The 26,809-nt window shown below is 34.9% G+C and overlaps 1 protein-coding gene and 1 pseudogene across 2 annotated transcripts; one reads left to right on the top strand and one right to left on the bottom strand.

Moving 5' to 3' along the window:
- The first annotated feature begins 2,329 nt into the window (after positions 1–2,329).
- LOC128549716 (uncharacterized) lies at positions 2,330–12,026 on the top strand. Of its 2 annotated transcripts, XM_053527113.1 has the most exons (4): positions 2,330–2,609; positions 5,163–5,233; positions 11,008–11,154; positions 11,787–12,026. In XM_053527113.1, exons 2-4 carry the CDS (start codon positions 5,209–5,211, stop codon positions 11,915–11,917), a joined length of 303 nt encoding a protein of 100 aa, XP_053383088.1. In that variant the 5' UTR covers positions 2,330–2,609; positions 5,163–5,208; the 3' UTR covers positions 11,918–12,026. The 2 variants fall into 2 exon arrangements, with proteins under 2 accessions (XP_053383088.1, XP_053383087.1); XM_053527112.1 differs by lacking the exon at positions 2,330–2,609 and having other exon boundaries at positions 4,489–5,233.
- Positions 12,027–17,720: 5,694 nt separating this feature from the next.
- LOC128549341 (putative nuclease HARBI1) lies at positions 17,721–23,984 on the bottom strand (annotated as a pseudogene).
- Between the last annotated feature and the right edge of the window lie 2,825 nt (positions 23,985–26,809).

Raw genomic sequence — 26,809 nt, 5'->3', positions numbered from 1 at the left:
AAATATACATTTTTATTGGTCTTATTGTTCTTGTATTTTAATTCAAGAGGCTTGTACAAATCGTGCTAGTTTTTGTCTCACATTTTATTTTCTTCGACTTAGTAAGATATCAGCAATAAAAAATACACTTTACCATCTAACATTAATAAGAACAAAATACAAAATATTGTCTAATATTGCAAAATAACATTCCAGATGCTTAACTGCAACATTAACTATAACGCAGTTATAATTTCAGCTTTAATGATATATCATACTCGTATGAAACATATACAATATGGACTTTGTCTTTACATATTAAAGTCAGTTGCGGGCCAGGGCATTAACCATCAAGTTTCTGCAGATGTATATAAAATACACATAAATCTTCTTTTATCCCTATAATTAATATTTCATTTTGTCTTTTGCTTTTTTGTTCTTCTAGCATTTCTAGTTGCAGGTTTCAAAATGTTTGATGTTAAAGCAGGTAGGACATATTGGCCTGACAATACTAAATTCTTCCTTCAGTTGCGAGATCTCGCCGTTCCTGAGAATGTCCAGATCTTTACAATAGTAGCAAATCTCATCGAAGGTCTGTGTTATTCCTGAAAATATGCAAAGCAGCACTACAATTAAGCATATTAAATGAAATTCTGTGTGAAAGCTCCAATAAGTTAGTTCAGGATAACGGTCTTGTGTCATTATTTGAAATCTACTACGAATTTGTTGCTAAAATCTTTTTACGCCATACATTTTGAAGTCATCTGTTTATAGTTCCTGGTCACTCATGATCATTGAATATTGATTTGTTTGTTAGGTTTTACTCCGCTTTTAACAATATTTTGGTCAGTTAATGCTCACTTTCTTGGTAAGCTTTATACTATTATCGAGTCTTCTTCAGTAGTATTTCATTTTCCACCCTCCTGTCTATCTATGGAAGGGTATCACCTAAACTAAAACAGCACTGAGGCACTGTCATGGTCGAGGGGTAGAGTGCTGCTGGATCCAGAGGTTGTGGGTTCAAATTCAGCCAGAGGTTAGTTTCTTCAACAGCTTCTGCAAACCCTAAATAGGCGCGAGTACTGGTAGGAAACACAGGAAGCAGTCACCGAGCAGGTTTAATATAAATTGTAAGAACTTGATTCACAGTCGATTTAAAATAGATAAGTTTAAACAAAACAAAAACACAGATTAGTAGTTTAAGATGTGGGATTAACTTATACTTAAAACTACATGATTGTAAACCTGCGTAGTAAGAAGTTTCAATTGGAAAATAACAATTCAGGCCGTCTTTCACAAGTAAGACATCTTGCATTGGTCCACCAGGAAATAGTGTGTTCCCACAAATGTATAGAAGCTCCTCATGGACTCTAATCATAAGATGCTCCTGTGCTCTGGTAAGCTTAAGGAATACACCACTCTTCTCTTTTCACATTCTTTGCAAAGAACAAAGCCGCGGACTTTTCCTAAAATAGCAACGACTAAATATAAATTTGTAGTATCATACCACTTTACCTTAAAGTCAGCATGAGCCTTTAATAGTATTTCTAGTACAGAACAAAATTGTTTCACTTAACAAAAGTGTTTCACTAAAAGAAACCTATACCTTAACACATCCATTTTAATATAATTACCATCAAAGCTATAAACACTGTATTTTAAAATGCTGGCCCCGGTTTCACAAAAAAAGTTTTTACTCATATTTTAACTCAAGTTTTAACTTAAGTCTGTTAAACGACTCAGCTGAGTGATTATGTTTTAGAGCGTTTCACAAAAAGTCTTAAGTTATTGCTCAGTTGAGTGAAAACTTTCGACTCAAATATTTTAATATTCGTATTGATATAAGCTACATTTACGGTAACTCTTCCGAGCTCGCGCGATAGAAGAAAGAAAACTTATAAAATCCGCGAATCGCTGTCATACATCGTTATCGGCTGCCCGATGGAGAAAGTGGTACAAAAACGATCTGCCAACAAGGGCGAAGGAGAGCGATCGCTCGCAGTTGAATTGATTTTATGTCAATCAGACATTCTTTTTGGAAAGTTTCGAGGTGCCTCTCAAGGGGCGAAAGAGAAAGAAAGGGCCTGGCAAGACATCGCCGACCAGTTGAATGCGTGAGTACAGAGTAGACACAATTCTGAAAATTCAAGCTAGCTATTTCTGTAAAAGATGTATAAGATACATTTGCAAATTTTAAAATTTTCACGAAACAACTAGATGAATCCTACGTGAGATCATATCGATCGAAATAGTTACGGGACGACGGGGAACAGCTTCAATCGTCTCTGGATTAGATATTATGGATGGTGACGTAATTTCCCGTGTACATTTTTCAACCGATAAACATGTGAAAAAGCATCAAAACAATGTTCAGCGAGGAATAGTGTTTTATCGTGTGATTACATAGCATATAGTTTCCGTTTGTTGGAACTTCTTTGTCTCTTGATGGGTTTGACTAAATGGGAGATGTACTAGACATATATATATATTGAGATTATATTTGTGTAACCGTCAAAGCTTCTAAGGACCAAAATAATGGAGGATAAATCACAATATATTCTTGTAAAGTAATTGGTTTTATCGCTCGCACATATTGCAAGAATACTGAGACTGGTGTTTACAAAAGACAGGTGATGATTTCTAAATATTGCTGTCATATTTTTCTCATTATTATTAACTAAAAAGCAGTATATGAACCGTGTCACGGGAAAACCAACATAGTGCGTTTACTACAAGCAGGATTCATGCTGTTTGCCAATGGATTTTCTAATTGCAAAAGACTTAGAAAGCGAACAGCATGTATCCTGACCAGACTGTGCCAGGGCTCTAGATAATTTATTTAGCCTATGAGTATTTACTCATCATATTTTTTTGTGAATGAGTAAAATGGTAAAATCTGAAGGCAGTGGCTAAGATTACGGTACCGTAATCCTAGCCTCTGATTCTAGGATTATGGAAGTTCTGACCGTATTCCTAGACAACCCTTTGAGGATAGACTAGGATTAGTAAAACTAATTCAACATTCAGATTGTTTTATATTTGTGACGGACAATCTAAACGTCAAAACTTTGAAGGACCAAAGTAATGGAAGTTAAATCACAGTACACAGTCATGTAAAGTTATTGGTTTTATATAGTGTGTAAACACACGGTAAACGCTGAAAGTGTACAATACATACAAAGGTTAAAATCACCAGAAAATTCGTAATTGATATTATTTGATAATTTCAACGATAGATTAATAAGGAATTGAATCCCGACCGCGCGCCCTTTCGATACATGTAAGTTATATTTTAATTTATGGCCAATTTGTGAAATAATCAACATTTAAATCTATAGTATGTAAAGCGTCGGCAGCGATGAAAATTTCATCAGAAGTTGCTTCAGCTATTTTGGTCTTTCGAGTGTTTGACGCGAGTGGGGATATTGCCCATATATGAAAAAAATATCTCAGTATTTCCTAGGATCGCGTGAAGTTAGCTGGACTAGACGAGGATTACGGATATTTGAGAGGCATCAATTATATGTTAAGACATGCATAAATGATGTTGTAAACTTACTTATTTCACTTAAAATAGCGAAAACGAAATAAAAATAAAATGTATACGGACGTTGATTTCGCCCGATTCTATATTCGCGGAAATCTAAAGTGACAGGCAAAGTCAAAGCATACAATTGAAAGTATAGTTTTTAAAATCCTTTTGAGCTATTTTTAAGAATATATAATTCTTCGTTTGTCTGCCAATTTTCAAAATAAATAAATAAATAATGATAAATATATTTAGTATAAACAACTCATAAAATTTAAAGTATAGAAACTTTGACCCTCATATTACTATAATATTTTCGCGCGCCGCCCTTAATGTATCCGATTTAAAATTATACTAACCCAAAATGGCTGATTGATAACATGAAATAATAAGGTGGCCATGAAAAAACGCTATTTTAAGTGAAATAAGTAAGTTTACAACATCATTTATGCATTTGATTTGCTATTGGTATCTGCATTCTATACGACTGAGCTGTTGTGCAGTATATTTATTGGACAGTTAAAATAAAACAAATACATTTTCTAATATTTACTTGTCAAGTATTAATATTGCACAAGCAATATGAATTATTGTTGTGTCTATTATCATGAACTGGACGCGTCCTCGAGTTTGTGTGGGAATCCCGTTATCATTGTGGATTAGTATGTTATCTAAACGGAGATTCGTTTGAATTAATTTTAAAATCACATGATCCCGAAGAATTTCCAAACGATTTCGGAAAAGCGATAAACACAAAAGTAAGATAAAAAGACCACCCATGTCAGCAGGGGCGGCAAATTCAATTGTCCATATTGCCCAGGTTGTCCCAAAGCTTGTATGGACAAGTGGAATTTGACCAGAATTTACTATAATATAACTATCATATAGACAAGTAAAAATTAGCAAATGACAAAAAACGGACAAGCAAGTAAAAATCAGATTTCGCCGCCCCTGGTCAATCTAAGAAAATACAAAAAAAAAAATATTTGTTTCTCTGCACATTTTGACTTCAAGGGAATATTGCATGGCTATCGTAACGTTTTAGTATTATATTTCAAAATGTGTAGTCTTTTATAAGATTTGTGTTTTTTATGCCCCTGGCATCTACTGATGCAGGAGTCGTATAGTGATTGTCCTTTCCGTCCGTCGGTCCGTTCATCCGTCCGTCCGTACGAGGTTAACCAAATGGGACTGTTTCGTCTAGCATCAATACCCCTTACTAGAATGACTACTAATGCAGATGTAACCTGTGACCATTCCTAATCTTCAGACATCACCTGACCTTAGTTTGACCTTGACCTCGACCTCATTTTGGACTTAGGTTGCTTTATATGGGCCATCTCTTGGTTAACCAAATGGGACCGTTTCGTCTAGCATCAATACCGCTTACAAGAATGAATTGATACTAATACAGGTGTAACCTGTGACCATTCCTCATCCTCAAACATCACCTGACCTCAGTTTGACCTTGACCTCGTTATGGACTTAGGTTGCTTTGAATCGGCAAGGATGCCACCGGGGGCATCGAGCGTTTATTGAACGCAGCTCCTTGTTTTATTTGTCTTTATTTAGCACCTTTAAGTGACTCACTGAGTTACATACTTATGCTTACAATTTTCTATTGTTTTTTATTCACACCAATCTTATTTCACAGATCTGGGCAAGCATCATGTCTACGTACACCACTAGAAATAAAGAAGATGTTTGGAAATGTCAAAAGCAGAGGTAAGCTAATTAAATTCATAAAAAGTTTGGCCGTCGAGACTATCGGCATGACAGTCTTGTTGATAATTTTCCTTATCCTCAAGACCATCATGCTGATTATTTTCATAATTCACACAACAGTTGTGTTGATTATGTTTTTAGCTCACCTGAGCAATGCTCAGGGTGAGTTTCTGTGACCTCTGAATTTTGATTCAAATAATGAGGAAGATTACCTTTTTCGATCACAGAGTTAATTGATTCTTTAGACAAATATCATGATACTGCAGCTGGTCCAGACTAAATACATTATCAACTTTTAAAACACTTACCACAAGAATCATTAGACCTTCTCCTTGAAATCTACAAAATTACATGGAAAACTGGTATTTTTCCAGACTCCTGGAGAGAAGCTATTGTTATTCCCATACAAAAACCCGGAAAAGATAGCACGAACCGAAGTAATTATAGACCGATAGCTCTTACTAGTTGTTTATGTAAAACTCTGGAATGTATGATTAATTCTAGACTAGTTTGGTACCTCGAATCGCAAGGTTTAATTACAAACTTTCAAAGCGGCTTTCGCAAACAACGCAGCACAACCGATCATCTTGTTCGACTGGAAAATTTTATTCGTGATGCATTTATTAAAAAAGAGCATCTAGTGTCTGTCTTTTTCGATTTAGAAAAAGCTTATGACACTACATGGAAATATGGTATTATGAATGATCTTAACGACATAGGTTTAAAAGGTCGTCTGCCAACATTTATATCACAATTTTTATCTGATCGAAGTTTTAAAGTTCGTGTTCGTGATACCCTTTCTGACTCTTTTGAGCAAGAACAGGGAGTTCCACAAGGTTCAATTGTATCTGTCACACCTTTTAGCATCAAAATTAATAATATTATGAAATGTTTGTTACCAGGGACAGACTGTTCATTATATGTTGACGATTTTTTGATATGTTATCGTTCAAAAAAATATGCGTACGATTGAACGCCAATTACAACAGTGTTTGAATAAAGTCCAAACTTGGGCCATGGAAAATGGGTTTAAATTTTCCCAATTGAAAACACAATGTGTCCACTTTTGCCAATTACGGAAACATCATTGTGACCCTGAGCTTTTTCTAAATGGTACAAAAATACCCGTTGTTGATGAAGCAAACTTTCTTGGTGTTATCTTTGATAAAAAGCTTTGTACCGCATATAAAATACTTGAAAGCTAAATGTCTGACGTCATTAAATCTTTTAAAGATAATTTCAAATACTGATTGGGGAGCCGATCACACGGTTTTATTAAGACTTTATAGGGCTTTAATTAGATCTAAGCTAGATTACGGCTGTATTGTTTATGGTTCCGCAAGAAAATCTTATTTACAAATGTTAGATACCATACATAATCAAGGTCTTCGTATTGCTCTTGGTGCATTCCGAACATCGCCAGTTGAAAGTTTATATGCTGAAGCAAACGAACCATCTCTTTACACACGCCGAGAAAATTTTTCACTGCAATATGCTTTAAGAGTGGCTGCCAACAAATCCAATCCTGCTCATGAAATTATTTTTAAACCAAAGTACTCCGATTCATATAAGGAAAAACCAAAACAAATCAAACCGTTTGGATTTCGCATACAATCTTCTATGAATGAAACTGACTTTGAATTCGATGGTATTAAAGAAAATTCAATTCCAGATACACCACCATGGACCCTTCATATCCCTGCAGATCTTTCGATTTGAAAATTGCCTTTAGAAAGTCTGAAACAAACCCTGAAATATTTAAGTCCAAATATCATGAAATCAAATCAACTTACAAGGACTATTTTGCAATTTACACTGACGGTTCAAGAGATGAATCAAAGGTTGGCTGTGCTGCTGTCAGCCTCCTTCATCAATCAAAATTACGTTTGCCAAATAATGCAACAATATTTTCAGCCGAGGCCAAAGCTACTGATTTAGCCCTAAATTTTATATCAAAAAATAGTGCAGACAAATTTATTATCTTTTCCGACTCGCTTTCTGTTTTACAGTCAATTCATAACCGAAATATGGAAAATCCATTCATTCAAAATATTCTTCTCAGGTTTCATGAACTATCTTTTAAAAAGTTTATTATATTTTGTTGGATTCCTAGTCATGTTGGTACTCAAGGAAACGAGGATGCTGGTATTGCAGCAAAGAAATCCCTTTTATTATCACAATCATATTTGAAATTACCACATACCGATTTTAGGCCCAATATCAACAAATACATTTTATCTAAATGGCAATCGTCATGGAACCGTGCTTCATTCAATAAACTTCATGATATCAAACCTACTCTAGGGGAATGGCACCAAGGGAACAGATCTGTTCGAAGGGAGGAAGTTGTTCTTTCTCGCTGTCGAATATGTCATAACCGTTTGACTCACTCTTACCTTTTGAATAAAGAAGATCAACCCGAATGTGTACCATGTCAAACACCGCTAACTATTAAACACATTTTAATCGACTGTGTAGACTTTGCTACACAACGCAGTACATATTATGACGTTCAATCTTTGAGAGAATTATTTGACAACGTTTCAGTCGGAAATATTTTATCGTTTTTCAAGCAGATAGGAATATATCAAAAGATCTAACATTTCTTATTTTTATTTACATCTTGCAATATTATTATGTTTGCAGCTGATATTTTAACACACACGTACATACATTTTTACATTACTGTTTTTAGATATGCTTTACATTTTTACATGGATGCTTTTAGATATGTTTTACATTATTCATAGTGTTCTTTACATTTTTACATGGATGTTTTTAGGTATGCTTTACATTTTTACATCAATGTTTAGACTTTACAGTTGGCGTTTGCAATATGACTTCTTCTCGGTGATATATGACCATTTTGTGTCGGTTCGCCGTAAAACCCAACTCACTCACTCACTCATTCTGTGATCGCCCGATGTCCGGCGTCTGTCTGTCTGTCAACATTTAGCTTGTGTATGCGATACAGGCTGTATTTTTCAACTGATCTTCATGAAACTTGGTCAGAATGATAACCTTGAAAAAATCTAGGCCGAGTTTGAAAATGGGTTATCTGGGGTCAAAAACTAGGTCACTAGGTCAAATCAAAGAAAAACCTTGTGTATGCGATAGAGGCTGTATTTTTCAACTGATCTTCATGAATGTTGGTCAGAATGATTACCTTGATGAAATCTAGGCCGAGTTTGAAAAGGGGTCATCTGGGGTCAAAAACTAGGTCACTAGGTCAAATCTAAGAAAAACCTTGTTTATGCAATAGAGGCTGTATTTTTCAGCTGATCTTCATGAATATTGGTCAGAATGATTTCCTTGATGAAATCTAGGCCGAGTTCGTAAAGGGGTCAGCTGGGGTCAAAAACTAGGTCACTAGGTCAAATCAAGGAAAAACCTTGTGTATGCGATAGAGGCTGTATTTTTCAATTAATCTTCATGAATTTTGGACAGGATGATTGCCTTGATGAAATCTAGGTCAAGTTCGTATATGGGTTATCTGGGATCAAAAAGTAGGTCACTAGGTCAAATCAAAGGAAAAGCTTGTATATGCCATAGAGGCTGTATTTTTCAATAGATCTTCCTTAAATTAAGTCAAAATGATAACTTTAATAAAAATCTAGGCCGAGTTCGAAAATGGGTCATCTGGGGTCAAAAACTAGGTCACTAGGTCAAATCTAAGAAAAACCTTGTGTATGCGATAGAGGCTGTATTTTTCAATTAATCTTCATGAACTTTTGTCAGGATGATTGCCTTGATGAAATCTAGGCCGAGTTGGAAAAGGGGTCATCTGGGGTCAAAAACTAGGTCACTAGGTCAAATCAAGGAAAAACCTTGTGTATGCGATAGAGGCTGTATTTTTCAATTAATCTTCATGAATTTTGGATAGGGTGATTGCCTTGATGAAATCTAGGTCAAGTTTAAATATGGGTCATCTGAGATCAAAAAATAGGTCACTAAGTCAAATCAAAGGAAAAACTTGTATATGCCATAGAGGCTGTATTTTTCAATAGATCTTCTTGAAATTAAGTCAAAATGATAATTTTAATGAATTCTAGGCTGAGTTCGAAAATGGGTCATCTGGGGTCAAAAACTAGGTCACTATGTCAAATCAAAGAAAAACCTTGTGTGTGCGATAGAGGCTGTATTTTTCAATTGATCTTCATGAATATTGGTCAGAATGATTGCTTTGATGAAATCTAGGCCGAGTTCGAAAATGGGTCATCTGGGGTCAAAAACTAGGTCACTAGGTTATATCTAAGAAAATACTTGTTTAAACTCAAGAGACCACATTTTTAGTCCAATCTTAATGAAAATTGACCAAAATATTTGTTTTCATGAAATCACTAGGTTAAACATGTTTACACTGTTATAGTGTTTCTCAGGTGAGCGACCTAGGGCCATCTTGGCCCTCTTGTTCAATTGATCTTCATAAAATTTTGTCAGAATGATAACCTTGATGAAATGTAGGCCAAGTTCGAAAGTGGGTCATCTGGGTCAAAAACTAGGTCACTAGGTTAAATCAAAGAAAAACCTTGTGTATGCAATAGAGGCTGTATTTTTCAATTGATCTTTATGAATTTTGACCAAAATGATTATCTTGATAAAATCTATGCCAAGTTCGAAAATGGGTCATCTGGGGTCAAAAACTAGGTCACTAGGTCAAATCAAAGAAAAACCTTGTGTATGCGATACAGGCTGTATCTTTCAACTTATCTTCATGAAATTTTGTCAGAATGATTGCATTGATAAAATCTAGGCAGTTTGAAAATGCGTCATGTGGGATCAAAAACTAGGTCACTAGGTCAAATCAAGGAAAAACCTTGTGTATGTGATAGCTGTATTTTTCAATTGATCTTCATGAATTTTGAGTCAGAATGATTGCCTTAATGAAATCTAGGTCAAGTTTGAATACGGGTCATCTTGGGTCAAAAACAAGGTCGCTAGGACAAATCAAAGAAAAACATTTTGTATGCGATACAGGTTGTATTTCAATTAAGGTTGATGAAATTTGGTCAGAATGATTGCCTAAATCAAATCTAGGTCAAGTTCGAATTAGGTCATCTTGGCTCAAAAACTAGGTCACTAGGTCATATTGAAGAAAGTACTTGTTTACACTTAAGAGACCACATTTTTGGTCCAGTCTTAATGAAAATTGGTCAGAATATTTGTTTCCATTACATCACTAGGTCAAACATGCTTAAACTGTTATGGTGTGTTTCTCAGGTGAGCGACCTAGGGCCATCTTGGCCCTCTTGTTGTATAAGCCATTGAGAAAACTTGAGAGAACTTCAAGTTCTTATTGTCAAAATTTACTTTCACTATTGTAATTTACTATTTTTGAAGACTCTACCTGTAAATACTATGAGAATTAAATTAAGATAACAATATAATGATTTTTTTTCATATCAGGGCACATAATGTTAGTTATACATGATTTAAATGTGTATATATATATATATATATATATGAGTTAAACATGTATTCTTAGTTGTCGCATTATGGGTGTTGCAATTTATTATAGTTGTTTTGGTTGAAGGAATATGGAACAATGATAATAGTACTACAAATGAAGCTAAAAGTCTATAAAAGTTATTGCAATTAAAAATGCAGTGGACCAATGGAACCAAAGATGTTTTCACTTAAGGATTGCATTGGCCGAAATCTTGTTCATGTATTAGCATTGGGTGGAACCTTTCACCTTTAATTTTCAGTCAAGTTAACTTACACTAAAATATGCTAATAATATATCTAGTTATTATTTCAATCTTCATTTGTAGCAAAAGAAAAGTATGACAATAACAAAAAGGCTGGGGGTGGTCCAGCAATTAGCCTAAGCCCAACAGAAGAGCTTGTTATAAACCACTTACTGCTGAACAACAAGTCTCAAATGACTGGGCTGGAGGGTGGTGTAGACTTCCTTATACGTGAGTTAATATTTGTATGTAGTTTTCAGTCTTAACACTTATATTGGGAATATGAACAATCACTACTTGTAGTATTTTTAGAAGTAAGATTAACAGGTTTGTGTTAATTAACAGAAGTGTGCAATGTCATTATATTTGAAATAATACAATCTGTATACACATACAGCTAAACTCGGTATAAATGCGTACTCTCGTTGCAAAAACTAGAATGTCTTAATAAATCAAGTGATACTGCATGGCATTTGATTGTAAGACTTAAGTGAGAGTAAATACATTTGATGAGTTTTTTTTTACATGGGAGTTTTGAAGTGATTATGTAAATTAAGACAGTATATTTCAGTGAAACATGGACAATGGTTCTCTTTTTAAGTAGGAGGTATGTTAATGCCAAGGTAGTTTTTCTATACACTTGGTTCAGTTGTCTGTCTTGCTGTACAAACTTCTCTATGATTGACATTAGTTAACTAAACATCTGCATTTATAGTTTTGTATGCTTTTGACTACATAGATGCATGTATAAAAAGTAGGTAACAACATAAAATTGATTAATTACAGACCAACAAGTATGTCTTTACATATGTTATCCGTGACACATTTTCAATTTAACCTGTATCATAATTTATATCATTCAGCCTCTTCAACAAATCAAGTTTCACAGCTGCTTCCACAAAGTAAACATGTGACTGCTGCAAACACTAACAAGGAAACAACATGTATAACAGTTCAGGAAGAGTTTGAAGGTGATAACATAATTGACAGGTAATGCAACTGAAATACCTCATGCTAAATGCATTTAAATTTAATGGTAATTGTCAGAGATTAAATAACTCATTACTATTGTATTGAAAATATACTCCAATAGTTATGGGTCATTATACAGCAATATGTGGCACTCCAAGTCATGTGACATGGTATTTCAGTTTCAGGCTGTCATATACATCTGTATATTTTATTTCACTACACTGTTGTAAGAGGCTGAAAATTCTTCCTCAACTTTGTGAAGTTTGAAGTTCTGTGTGAAGTTCCATATCTACTTGTGAATTATTTATGATGGCGCCATTGTTACAGAATGATAATTTGTCATCTCTGACTGGTTATCGAACCTGGAATATTTCATACCTGAAGCAGACACTATACCAATTCGCTGTAAAAGCTTACTCATATAGATGGAGATTATAACCAAACTCTTATACACTACACTATATTTTGTAAATAATTTACTAAAAAATCCAATAATTATTGGTAATGTTGTCGCACGTTAGTTGTGATTGTTGGCACTGGATTCAAGTTTTGCTAGAATCTTAGGCCTACGAAGATACTATCCAGATTAAAGTATTGATGTTTGTTTATGTGCTTATTATCCCCCGCCAAAGGCCAAAAGATATTGTTTTGGCATCGTCTTTCCGTCAGTCCGGAGCCATATCTAGGAAGTGTTTTGGAATATTTAGATAAAACTTCATAAACAGGTTCACCATTATGGGAAAAAATGGCCTGTCAAGTTTCAATCAGATTGCTTAAGTAACACCAGAGTGTTACTTAGAAGTTTCTAGTATTAACTATATTAGGTACTATAAATATGTCTATTTCTGCTTCCTAAGTTGTGACATATTTGACCTAGAACTATGAAACTTGTATTGAATTTATATCACCATAATATGGTAGTGCACACTTAATTTCGTCAGGATCTCTTTTGTAACTTCACAGTTATTGCCGTTTAATTGTTAAAAAGTCCACATATTTGTACATATACAAACAAACCAATTGACAGAATTTCATTCAACTTCTTTCATCATTTTCCATGAACATTTGTTGTCAACATGTGAAGTGATTGTAACATCATTAACTTTTTGCCGGACATATTACTTTGCCATTCCTCAACATAAACCGATTCGGCGAGAGATACAAATTCATCAAATTTGCTTGTTTCAGTATTAACACTACTGCGGTGACAGCGCCCATCATTGATTGCATAGGTGATGCTTGTACAGAAACCTCAGAGAATGGTAATGGTAACAGAGTAACTCTTTTCAACTCTACTATTCGAAGAATAAGTAGAGCTATCTTACTCACCACGGCGTCGGCATCACACCTTGGTTAAGTTTTCCGTGCAAGTCCGCATTTTGACAATGTCTTTTGAGATAAAGCTTTGAAATTTTCAACACTTGTGTACCATCTCCATGTCCACTTTTAAGCAAGAGTTCATAACTCTGCCAACTATTTTGGCTGAATTATAGCCCCTTTTGGACTTGGATATTGATAAAAAAATTGTACAAGTCTATGTTTTTTTCAGCCCGAAGGGACATATTATGTTATACCCCCGGTGTCCGTCCATCAGTCCGTTAGCAATTTCGTGACCGCTATGTAACTCTTGAACCCCTTGAAGGATTTCGAACAAACTGGGCACAAATTTTCACCACATCAAGACGACGTGCAGAGCACCTGTTTTGGATGGCTGGCGTCAAGGTCACACTTAGGAGTCAAAGGTCATATGACTTTGTTTCTTGTCTGCTCTGTAACTCTTGAACTGCTTGAAAGATTTTAAAGAAACTTGGCACAAATGTTCACCACATCCAGATGACGTGCAGAGCGCATGTTTCGGATGGCTGGCTTGAAGGTGAAGGTCACACTTAGGGGTCAAAGGTCATATGGCTTTGTTTTGTGTCCACTCTGTAACTTTTGAACTGCTTGAAGGATTTTAAAGAAACTTGGCACAAATGTTCACCACATCGAGACGACATGCAGAAAGCTTCAAGGTCATTAGAATCAGCTTTTTGGCCATTCTGTTCACAAGATGGAACAACTGCGATGTCATCTAAGGAAAGTTTTACCTGACTATACGCGGACTTCGTCAAAACAGCGACCCGTTATTACTAAGCAGCGTTAACTTACTTTCGCGCCTTTCCTTCTGCTGTCCATACAAAATGAACATCTTAATTTTCAATGGAAAAGAATAGGGTGAATGTAAATATTGTCTAATGTACAGTCTAACCAGTTTTAACAGTCGCCTCTGATCAGACCACCGTAACTGACCCCTTTCAGCGGCCATGTTTCTTCCAAAACCAATATTTTTAAGGTGATATTGCTGAAGATACCCGATTTTTGAGAAACACGTCTCTTTACCCTATACTTCAATCAATTATTTAAATAGTTGAGTGTCTGTCAACAGACAGGTCTTAATTAATTAATGTAAATTTCGGCAATTTTTATGCTACAAAATGGCAGGAAGTATTTAGTCGCAACATTCTCTGTTTGTCTGTCTGTTGCACTTTGTCCGGAGGATAACTGAAAAATTATTGAAGATACCAAGTTCTAACTTTATACAATAATAGAGCGCATTGAAAGGAAGTGTTGTAACAAGGAACCAAAACTCAATGTGGTCCAATTTTGAGCTCACCTGAGCCAAAGGCTTATTTGTTCGTTTTGTCCTTGTGTGTTGACTTTGTGTGCGCGCGTGTGTGTATGCTTATTGTTCGTCTTGTCCTTATGTGTTGGCTTTGAGTGTGTGTGTGTGTGTTGTTCGTTTTGTAATGATGTGTAAGCTTTGGGTGTGTGTGTGTGTGTGGTGCACGCGTTTGCGTGCTGGGGGGTTCGTTTTGGGGAGGCTGCGCTTTTGGTGCGTGGCATTCCCTGTTTGATATTTTTCTTTGTTTTTATGGTGATCTTTTGTGACTGCTCAGTGTCCGCCGTTTGTCGTGTGTTGTTTGTCCGTCAACATTTTATAAAAAAAATCTTCTTCTTGAAAACCACTGGGCAGAATTACACTAAACTTTGCAGGAATGATCTGTAAGTGATCCCTTTTCAAAATTGTTCAAAGAATTTAATTCCATGCAGAACTCTGGTTGCCATGGCAACTGAAAGGAAAACCTTTAAAAAAATTCTTGTCTCAAACTGCAAGGCATAGAGCCTTGATATTTCGCATGTGACATCATCTTATGGTCCTCTATTAAGATTGTTTACATTGTGCCCCCTGGATGAAAAGATGTGTGTGTGTGTGTGTTGCTCGTTTTGTCCTGATGTGTAAGCTTTGAGTGTGTGTGTGTGTGTGGTGCGCGCGTTTGCGTGCTGGGGGGTCGTTTTTAGGAGGCTGCGCTTTTGGTGCGTGGCATTCCCTGTTTGATATTTTTCTTTATTTTTACATAGACTTATATAGGAAAAACCTTTAAAAATCTTCTTGTCTTAAACCACAAGACATAGGCCTTTGATATTTTGTATATAGCATTGCCTTTGGGTCCTCTACCAAAATTATTCAAATTATGCCCCTGGGATGAAAAGAGTCCCTGTCCCGGGGGACTCAAGTTTTACATAGTCTTATATAGTAAGAAAAACTTTGACTTCTTCTTGACTGAAACTAGAAGGCAATCAAGGCATAGGCTTTTGATACTTGGACTGTTGCCTTTCCTAGTGTTTCTCTACCAAACTTTTTCAAATAAATTGTATAACTTAAGTACTTCCAAGTTATGGCCATTGTTTGATTTTGATTAAGGTGCTGTTTAATTGACACCTCTTTTTATTTGTTTACAGAAACTGGACGAAAACATTTCCTATATTTTAGTAATACGAAAAAAAAATAAAACAGGAAAAAGAAAACAAGATGACAAGGAAGACGAGCCACATTTGCTATATACTCTATATACTACATATTCAAATTGTTACTCTTTTAATGTGTATTACATGTTCATACTGCCAGACTATGAGGTTATATCTGTTTCCCACATTTTACAAAGTTTTATTAAATGTTTTCTCAGCTTTAACGTTTTTGATAACACTGTTACTGTTATGAAATTAAATACAATGTGGTCATTAAAGAACATTAATGATTTGAATCTCTATATTTTTTCTTTAGATGGTGTGTTTTATCTGCAATTCTAACACGATCCGATTCATTTTCCAATTGAACAAAGAAGGCTGAAAACAGTGAATTGTTACACAACAATTCATTTTTCTGACGTCACAATTATTACGTCAAAAGTCGTAGGGGCGCGCTGGGAAAGAAACCAATTTAAAACGGGCAAATATTTAATGAATGTCGTCAAGGATATATTTTAAATTCCTTTGTAATGTGTTAGAATCGAAATAATGTACCTCATTCAGTGATTTGCTCCTGAATAAAATCATTGTTTGTCGTTCTGGTGCATATTATTATATCACTTGGGCTGCGCCCTCATGATATAATTCCTTCGCATCTGAACTCCAAACAATATTTATTCAGCAACAAATCACTAAATGAGATGTATTATTTCTTAATTCTTTTTGTTGAAATGTCTTCACATTTAGCTCACATGAACTGAAGGTTTCTATTGCGCTACCAGTGTAGGTGAATAGTCTGCCACCTGTTGCTCAAAATTTACATAACATCTCATCTGACTAGCCAGAATTACACCAACCTTTGTACTTAGCTTTAAAGCAAGGTACTCTCTCAATAAGGTTCGACTTAATCAGTTTATGGGCAGGTAGAGAAAAAAATTACTGGTAATTTAAAATGATGACTTTTCATGAATTGCTTGGTGGGTGTTCATCTAACCATGTCTTATAGCATTATTTTTTTAATGTCCTTTATAGAAATTATTATGATGTTGATGCTTCGGCAGTTTCATTGAGCAGTTGAATTTAGTATAGACATACCCTTGGATGACTCATTTTCATAGACTGCTTCATGATTTTCATCAAACTTAGTGGCATAATTGCAATGTTTTTTCTGACATAGTTCAAATTTGAGCAATTTGTGGAGTAACGGAACTAACAGTTCAAATGTCAGGTTACTGTTATGACTACGTGATGGAGTTTTATCAAACTCAGTAAGCACCTACGTTTTAACATCATTTTTAGCTAATCTGATTTTTGTTTAAAAAAAAGGAAAAAGATGAGTTATTGGCATCACCTGATCGGCGTCGGCATTGGTTGGTTAAGTTATATGTTCAAGTCAGCTTCCCTCATAAACTATCAAAACTATTGCTTTGAAACTTTCAACTCTTGTTCACTGTCAATAGTTGACCATGTACAGCAAGAAACATAACTCCCTCTTGCTTTTTGCAAGAATTATGGCCCATTTTGGACTTAGAAAATATCAGATTTCTTGGTTAAGTTTCATGTTTAGGTAAACCTTTCTCCTAAACTATCAAAACTATTGCCTTGAAAATTGCAACAGTTGTTTAACATCATAAGCTGACCCTTTACAGCAAAAAACATAGCTCCATCCTGCTTTTTGTAAGAAGTATGACCCTTTTTGGACTTTGAAAAACATGGGTAGGACAATTATTTCTATTTTATTATATACATGAAAATCGGATGAGCGTCAACACCCGCATGGAGGTGCTCTTGTTCTCTGTCAGATCAGGTTAAAAGACTTTCAATAATGTTGGTGCATATAAATTAAAATTTGTATTTAATAACAATACTGCAGTTTATCAGATATACTCAAAAAGGACACTGGACATGTATCATTAGCTAAAAGCCTTGTTTTGGTATGTACATAGAGACACCAACATAAATGTCAAATCCTTTCTAGCATGAAGACTTAAACTTGCATGCCACTGTTAAAAATTGCAGCACAAATAATTTTGTAGGCCTTAAGCAAAATGTGTTGCTGCAAACACATCCCTACAACGGGCCCCAGCCTGGTTTATGTCTACTTCTGCTTCTGGTGGCTCAAAAGGCTCGTCTACCATTCTTTCTAAAATATCTCGTTTATCCATCCCAAAGTTATGTAACACATCACAAGCCACTGTAACTCGTAGTTTCGGTTCTCAGTCCATATGACAGGCAAGGGAACCTTCTCTTCAACACACCAAAAGTCTGTTCAATAAGCACCCTTGTTTTTGTTAATGCTATACTGTATCTGGAAAAAAGACATGCAGAAATTGTAACAAACATTTTCCACAATAATGTTCAAATAAACAACCTTAAATTATTGAATTATTAAATTATGAATTATTTCAGTAATTTCACAGGATACAAAAAAGTGTTTCTTTGAAACTGCCACTAATTCATTCTCACATCTGATCAGCCCCAACAGGTCAGCTGACACAAGTACTACACCATAAATGCATCAAGATCTATATACTGTTTTTCCTATAGTTTTGTTCAGTGGAAATATATCGTCAAATGACAAAATAAAATTAGGTAAAATGTTTTGTGAAATAAGAAAGAATTGTACTATTTTTTTAAAAACATCAACGAAATAAAATGAGATGATATACGTGCTCAGCTTACCTCTCTTGAGCGGCTGTTTGTGTGTTCAGGTAAGGGGTCATCAGGTATGATCGACATGGATACCCTGAGTCGCCAAGCAGAAGCCCGTTTATCTTCCCTTAAATGATTGTTTTTGATAAAAAAATTAAACAAAAAATTACAATTGCAAAAAAATATAGAGGAAAGTGAAAGTTAAATATCATATATGTTTATACTAGGCATTGGTAAATGCACCATGTACGTTCAATATTTTTCAATCTTTTATAGTTCATTTCAGATAAATAATCATTTAAATCTTTGTCTTACCATTCTCAAATTTCCTGCACAGTTCAGATTCCCTTAAAATACGGCTGTCATGCACACTCCCAGGCCACTTTGCCACTACGTTAGTAACTCTGAATCTAGCATCACAAACCATCTGAAATTGATAAATGTCACATAGAACAGATGATGGTTTGGACATTCTCAGAATAACAGAGAACATTCCATCAGCCTCATGTTGTTAAGAAGAGTGTGTGTCTGTACTGTAGAACTGGTATGGGGAAAGGATGTAGAATGTTAGAAAGGGTTAATGGGGGCAAACTTTTATACAAATTAGAAATGAACTGAATGTATGTTTAGAAATATTTGTTGCAGACTATTGTTGTCTCATCAGAGGAAATTACAGAAATGTAAACATATTACAAATGTACATTGGACATCTATCTTCATTTATCTACCTACTGTACATTAATAGAATGATAACCTTTGCGGTTCACAAAGTCAGTTTCATTTTCTTTTGGAGCCTTTATCTTAATTTGTGTTCCGTCAATGATGCCAATAACCTTTGGAAACCCTGAAAAGGGTGAGAGAAATGATATGTTAACATGTTCATTTTTCACCTACATTTTTGTATTTGCTATTGTAATCCCACTTTACTATCAGTTAAAATAATGTAACATTTCACTTTGAAGTTTTATGACATAATCACAATTGAACTACCTGTATATCTCTAACTCATGCCTGCCTTTATATGGTTGATAAAAGTAATGGCAAACATCTTATTAACTCAACTGAGCCATGCTCATTTGAGTAATTGTGACTGCTCTATGTCTGACATCTTTCTGTTGTCTGTCTGTCAACATTTACCTTGCTTTTTCAAGAGAGGCTGTATTTTTCAATTAATGTATATTAAAGTTAGTCTGAATAATTGCCTTGATGAAATCTAGGTCAGGTAAGAAAATGGTTCCTCTGGGGCATAAAACTAGGTCAAATCAAAGAAAAACATAGTTTATGCAAGAAGGACTGCATTTTTCACTGAATCTTAATGAAATCTCATCATAATGTTTGTCTTAATGAAATCAGTGTCAAGTTCAAGTATGAGTTAGGTAGGATACAAAACATGGTCACCCAGTTAAATGAAAGAAAACCTTTTGCATGCCATAGGGATTGCATTTTGCTCAAAATATTTATAACATTTAGTAAGAATAGTTGCCTTGATATAATATATGTCAAGTTTGAATATTGGTAACAAGGTTTTTATATCAGAGCAGAGAAAACCCTTTTGTATACAATAGGGACTGCATTTTACAAGGGAACTTCATGAAATTTTATCACAATGATTGCATGAAATTTATTTCAGATTTGAATATGGTTCATGGCTGGTCAAAAAATAGATCACCTGGTCATATCAAAGAAAAACCTTGTGTATGCCCTAGGGGCTCCGGTTGTCAGAGCATCTTCACGAAATTAATCTGAATGTTTCTCTTTATTTAAGCTAGGGTGAGTTCATACATGGGTCATGTTGGTTCGTAATACAGGTCACATGGTCAAACCAAAGGAATACATTGGTGTAGCATTTTAAGCAGGATATTCATTAAATAAGTTCAAGCTGTTCTCGAGTAAATGACCTTAAACCATTTGATTCTCTTGTTTTTAGCTCTACTATTGAAGTATGTAGAGTTGCCCTACTCATTTCGTCGTCTGAGTCCATCACATCCACAATTTGGTTAAAGTTTTCTTGCATTTTATCTTCATCTGTGTGGTTTCTTTATGTACTTCTTTCATACTAAGAATTGTTATTCCTAATCAAAAAACACATCATGTGGCACAAGGACAGTCACTCTCACACCAACATTTCATGAATTGTCTCCAACCATTTTTACTTTGATGCACTTTCACTTTATCTCAGATAATCCTAAATGAGTTTGATTCAAACTTAAAGTATTTGTTCAGCATAATAACTCGCATCAACTGACACAATGCCTATGACTCTTGCGCTATTCTTTCATGAATTGTCCCCTTTTTACTTAGAGTAACAGGTTGAAGTTATGAAGCACTTTCACTCATTCTAAGTCATTACTAAATGGATACGATGCGAACTTGAAACAGTTGTTCCACATCATCAACTACATTATATGACACAATATACATTACTCTGGAACACATTTTGCATGAATTATACCCTTTTTACTTGGAATTTAAGGTGAATTTGGATGCATTTTCACCAATCTTAATTATTACTAATTGGATTTGATTCAAACTTTGAAGTAGTTGTTCCACATTATATGACACTAGGAACATAACTCTTGCGCCAATTTTCTATAAATTATGCCCCCTTTTGCTTAGAAATATACATATAAAGTGTTCTGACACACTTTATATTGCTTATTACTTACTGTTTTAAACATAGACTCTCGCTTTTGTCCATTGTATTCGTCCACCTTTGGAGTCAAGTAATGTTCCAGAGATACCTATAGTTTCCTAAGATGGGCCCATTTCCACAGTCGAACATCTAAATAGTCGTGCACTCTGACTCCTTTGATAGCTCTTGTTAACTCATTTGAGCAAAAAGTGCTGAGTAGTACATATTTAAAACCACCAGAGAAGTTTTCAAACAACATCCAGTTTAACAGATTTTCAGCTCACCTGAGCCAAAGGCTCATGGTGAGCTTTTGTGACCGCTCAATGTCCGTCATGTGTCTGTCAAAATTTTCTAAAATATATTTCTTCTTGAAAACCACTGGGCAGAATTACATCAAACATCACAGGAATGATCCTTGGTTGTCCCCTTTCAAATTTGTTCAAAGAATTGAATTCAATGCAGAACTCTGGTTTCCATGGCAACCACATGGAAAAACTTTGAAAATCTTCTTGTCCAAAACCGCAAGGCGTAGCGCCTTGATATATGGCATGTGACATCATCTAATAGTCCTCTATGAAAATTGTTCAAATTATGCCCCCGGGGTGAAAAGAGGCCCAGCCCCAGGGGTTCCAAGTTTAACATAGACTTATATAGAAAAAACTTTAAAAATCTTCTTGTCTGAAATTACTAGACCTAGGCCTTTGACATTTGGTATGTAGCATTGCCTTGTGGTTCTCTACCAAGATTGTTCAAATTATTACCTTGGGGTGAGAAGAGGCCCTTCCTCGGGGGTCCTAAGTTTTATATAGACTTATATATATGTATAGGAAAATTCTTTAAAAAATCTTCTTGTCTGAAACTGCAAGTCCTAGGCTTTTGATATTTGGTAAGTAGCATTGCCTAGTGGTTCTCTACTGAAATTGTTCAAATTATGCTCCTGGGGTGAAAAGAGGCCCTGTCTTGGGGGCCCCAAGTTACACAGACTTATATAGGAAACATTTTTAAAAATCTTCCTGTCTGAAAGTTCAAGGCCTAGGCCTTTGATGTTTGGTATGTAACACTGTGTAGTAGACCTCTAACAAGATTGTTCAAATTATACCTCTGGGGTGAAAAGAGGCCCAGCCCTGAGGGTCACTTGTTGTATGAGTTATATAGGAATAAATACTTAAAAAATTATCAGATCATATTTTCTAGACTGCTTAATTATAATTATCTGATGACCCCAAGTGATTATGGTTCACTTGACTATTACCTTGACCTACTGACCTACTTCCTGGTTTTTTAAGATACAGCCTTAAAATTTGGATAACGTGTACAGTTTTGCACACTGATCTTAAAACTGACTTTCAGTGACAATGAATGTGACCTACTTTCATATATTTTAGCATCAGTTTGCCATTTTAAACAAATGGCTCATATAACTCAGGTGAGCGATTCAGGGTCATCATGACCCTCTTGCTAAATAAATTCACATAATTATGTAGTCCTGTATCATTCTAACAAGATTGATCTAGCTATTACTGGTTCCTTAGAAAACATGTCTATCAGGAGGAGTAGTTACTTACATTGTGTAAAACGTTTTGCTGGATTTCAAAATAATTTCATTCACATTATATAATTACACCATTGTGTGACCTTCTACTAAATGTACAATAATTGTTCATAGTATTCCAATTAGTGCATGTATCCTCCTGTCCGTAAGCTTTCATTTAACAACATCTTTGAAACCACTGAATGTATTTAGATGATACTTTACACAACTGAACTCATCGTGGCCGTCTTTCAAAGATCAAACCCATGCGATAAACGGTTGTGCAAAAATGAAACCGGTTTCTACTAGTAATTGAATCAGGTCCTATTAAACGAGTAAGCGTCTCAGTCCGACATGTAAATGACATGTACATGTGATATAGGCTAATAAAAAGAAACAATGAATTTCCTCTTATCTGATCTATAATGCTTATTGTTTGATATAAATATAATTCTATAACTAACTTATAATACAACTGATATTTAGCAAGTGATGGAAGGTTTGGCTTTCCCTTTGAATTTTCAAATTAAGGCACTTTGAGTCAGAAATGGATAAGTTCCTGTGTGTGACATGTTATTACGACAGGTTTATGTGTATTAGAAAGTTTGGAAATCTTAGCAGAATACATAGCAGATTAAGTTTTGACATTTGGTGTGTGATACAAGGGTTTGAATGTTAAGTTTATTACAGTATCAGGGTCAAAAAGGTCACACCCACTTATATAATAATAAGCTAATATATAAAAAAAGAACATTGTATTTCCTCCCATCTGAATCCATATATTATAGGTTATGATATATTTATAAACCTGAATACATAATCGCTATGGTTTGATATTTTATATAAACCTAGTATTGAATTTGTGCAATTAAGCTTTATGAACACTCTTGAAGACTTTTACAGAGAAATCTCTACCCTCCCCATTCATCTAAAAAAAATTACGTTCAACAAATGATATATTGACTTAAGTACCTCTTACCTTTCCGGTTAGTTAAGTGAAATGTATTTTAAGATCAATTACAATGATCAAAATTGTACTACAGAGAATTGACATCATACATCAGTGGAGAATTATCCAGTGCAGATCCAGAAAAATACATTTAGTATAATGTGACTGGGTGGGGTATCATGCCACGTGTCTACGGCGTGATATTCCAGTGAAGCAGCACTATAAAGTTGGGCATTGTGCTCACTGCTACAAGTAGACACCGTCGTTTATATGACTGAAAAATTGTTGAAAAAGACGTTAAACCCGAACACACACACACACACACACATTTAAAGTGGTATAAAACAGAATTAACTTAGCATTTACTCTTGGAATGCTATGCATTTCTTCTTGGCATTTTTACATAAAAAAGAGAAGAAAACTACCTTGTATGTTACCTTAAAGGTAAGTGTTTAGAATAGGAAAGAGTGGAGGTGATGAATTATAGATATATACTAACAGTCTTGTGCCTCGTCCATGGTACCCACACTTACTTCCATGTGTGTAACAGCGAGGGAAGGGCATACAAGATCTCCGAGTGGTACATCAGCATTTGATAAAACTGTAGCCAGTTCGAGAAAATTCGGTGTTAATTTACATGCACATTCAAGGGATTTATATCATGTATACTGTATAAATGAAAGCAATATTTATTGTTTTGTTGCCGTTGTACAACAATGTTCAGGTGTAATACGGGTAGGGTTGGCTGGTTACACCCCTCATGACCACATCTATCATATATAGAAAAATAATGCCACAAAATCAAATATAACGAATTCAGGGATTTCTTTACATCTTCTTAAGAAAAATTTCCTCGAGGGTTGCACAAAAACTTTTTTATTTGGTTCTTTATGTCCAGGAATAATTTGGGACTCGTACAATTTCTTGAAAAAGGGCCTATCAGAGTAATATTTAAGAATTGATTTGGCATTATTTTTCCATACATAAGTTAATATGAATCAGTAAAATTACTTTATCATGGTATGTATGTCACTTTCAAATAAATACAATTTTAATCAACAATTTGAAAATTACGTATTGATCCGATTTAAGACTTTCAGGTATTTACTGTACCTTCGGGTAAATAAGTGGTAACTGTTTACATTGGATACCAATCATATCGCTCCGTCCGATACTTGCTATATTGTAAAATTCTTTGTGGATTGTTCTTGCAGCGTCGTTCCTCGGGAATTTAATGTACATGTCTCTTAATGAACAAATTGCTGCTGTGGTTCTCCAAACAGCTCGAGACACCGAAGACTTAGAGACACCGTGGATGTCTCCAATAACAATATAATGGGCTCCACTGGCAAAAAAACTGGAGCGTAACCAGGAGAGATATCATGGGCGGAAGGGGAGACGAACGAAAAGTCGGGCTCTCCAACGCGTTGAAAATGATTCCCAATAGAAAAACAATAGATTCCGGACGGAATCTATAGCGTTGCCTAATCTCGGAGCGTGATAAAACCTCAAGAGGGTTTATACGATCGGGTATAACCCTTTCTACTCGCTGTCTACAGCGCAATCTCTCGAGGCGTCTTACAAAGTCGGCCATATTTGAGCAGATAACAACAATTTGAGGAAGCCATACAGCTGTCTCAAATTAACAGACTCAACTCAAGGTTTGAGTACTTACATGAGTCAATGAAATATTCGTGAAACACATCTCAAATAATTACTCAACTTAAGTCAAAACATGAGTACACTACTGAGTTTAAGTAGTTACAACGGACTTAAGTTTTTTTGTGAAACTGGGACCTGGTTTTTAATACTGAAAATATCAGTGATTCTGTTATTTTTTATCCTTATAAATCTAATTTCTTATTCTTGTGAATCTATTGTGATTAAACTGCAAATTAAAGTTTTTATCACTTGCAATGATTGCCCAAAGAAAAGCCTTTAAATATGAATACAATTAAAAAGCTAGATCAATTCCGTATCAGCAAAAAATAAATCAAGCTCCCAGTGCAAATGCGCTCAAAGTCAAAACATAAAAACCCATGAAAGCATTTCAGTAACTTTTAAATAACAATGTCCTGAATTAAATACATGTCCACAGCAGTGACATCACTATGACATCACACAAAATACACGTCTTCTTTGATCTGCTTGTGTCGGCACACATTAAAAGAAGCAGTTGCCAAACAGGTTAAACCCAGTGTGAGGTGTCAAAAATCTGTGTGAATTTCAGTTGCAATATTTTAGTCACAGAATACTATGCCTCTGTTTCTAAAGTCTGGGTTTTGAAAAATACGAAAAAGTGGACCCATCATCATGGAATTTTAATTTCACTTAAATAGAAAAATCTAGGAATCTAAATATTATGGATTTCTTTTTTTAGTCACTGCATTAAAAGGATGTTTAACTTTTATAAATAAATTTTCAGGTAAGAAATTTTTTTTGTTAAATATTTTTATATGACATTGGTTATTGTGCTCTTTCCAAGTGAATTGTTCAGTGTCACAGCAGTTTTATCCTCAGGGCAGATTAAAAAGCTTATGCAGTGACAAAAGACTAAAATCAATATTAAACTTTTGTTTGTTAAATTGTTTGAGAAATTATGACAAAATGATACCATTTTATGTATTAAAACTACAGCTTGTTTGCGAAGTTTGACAACTCCATTATAACAGGAATATAATTATATTTCCCCTTGATTTTCTCACTTTTGTGTTAGTAAACAGTTGCTTCACATACTGTCTGAACATACAGGAACAGAAAAATATCCAAGAAATTTTCTGTCCCAGATGTTTTATGTTCGAGGAAAATAATTATTTTTGCAAATTTTAAACTCTGGGAAAATACGTCTGCAGCCTGCACAAAGAACACTTCGTACCACGTTTCGTCCATATAGATTTTTCTAAACAAGTGTTTGCGTGAATGTTTTTGTAGTATTCCAGAACAAGAGGGCCAAGATGGCCCTAGGTCGCTCACCTAAGAAACACTCCATAACAGTGTAAAACATGTTTGACCTAGTGATTTCATGGAAACAAATATTCTGACCAATTTTCATTAAGATTGGACCAAAAAATTGGTCTCTTGCGATAAAACAAGCATTTTCTTAGATATGACCTAGTTTTTGACCCTAGATGACCCATGTTCAAACTCGACCTAGATTTTATCAAGGCAATCATTCTGACCAAAATTCATGAAGATCAATGAAAAATACAGCCTCTATCACATACAGAAGTTTTTTCTTTGATTTGACCAAGTGACCTAGTTTTTGACCTCAGATGATCCATATTCAAATTCGACCTAGATTTCATTAAGGCAATCAACCTGACCAAATTTCATAAATTTCAACTGAAAAAAAACAGTCTCTATC

Source organism: Mercenaria mercenaria, chromosome 16, assembly GCF_021730395.1.
Source record: "Mercenaria mercenaria strain notata chromosome 16, MADL_Memer_1, whole genome shotgun sequence".
NCBI classification, from domain to species: domain Eukaryota; kingdom Metazoa; phylum Mollusca; class Bivalvia; order Venerida; family Veneridae; genus Mercenaria; species Mercenaria mercenaria.
Note: the sequence above shows the minus strand (reverse complement) of the source record. Positions and strands in the feature narration are given on the sequence as shown.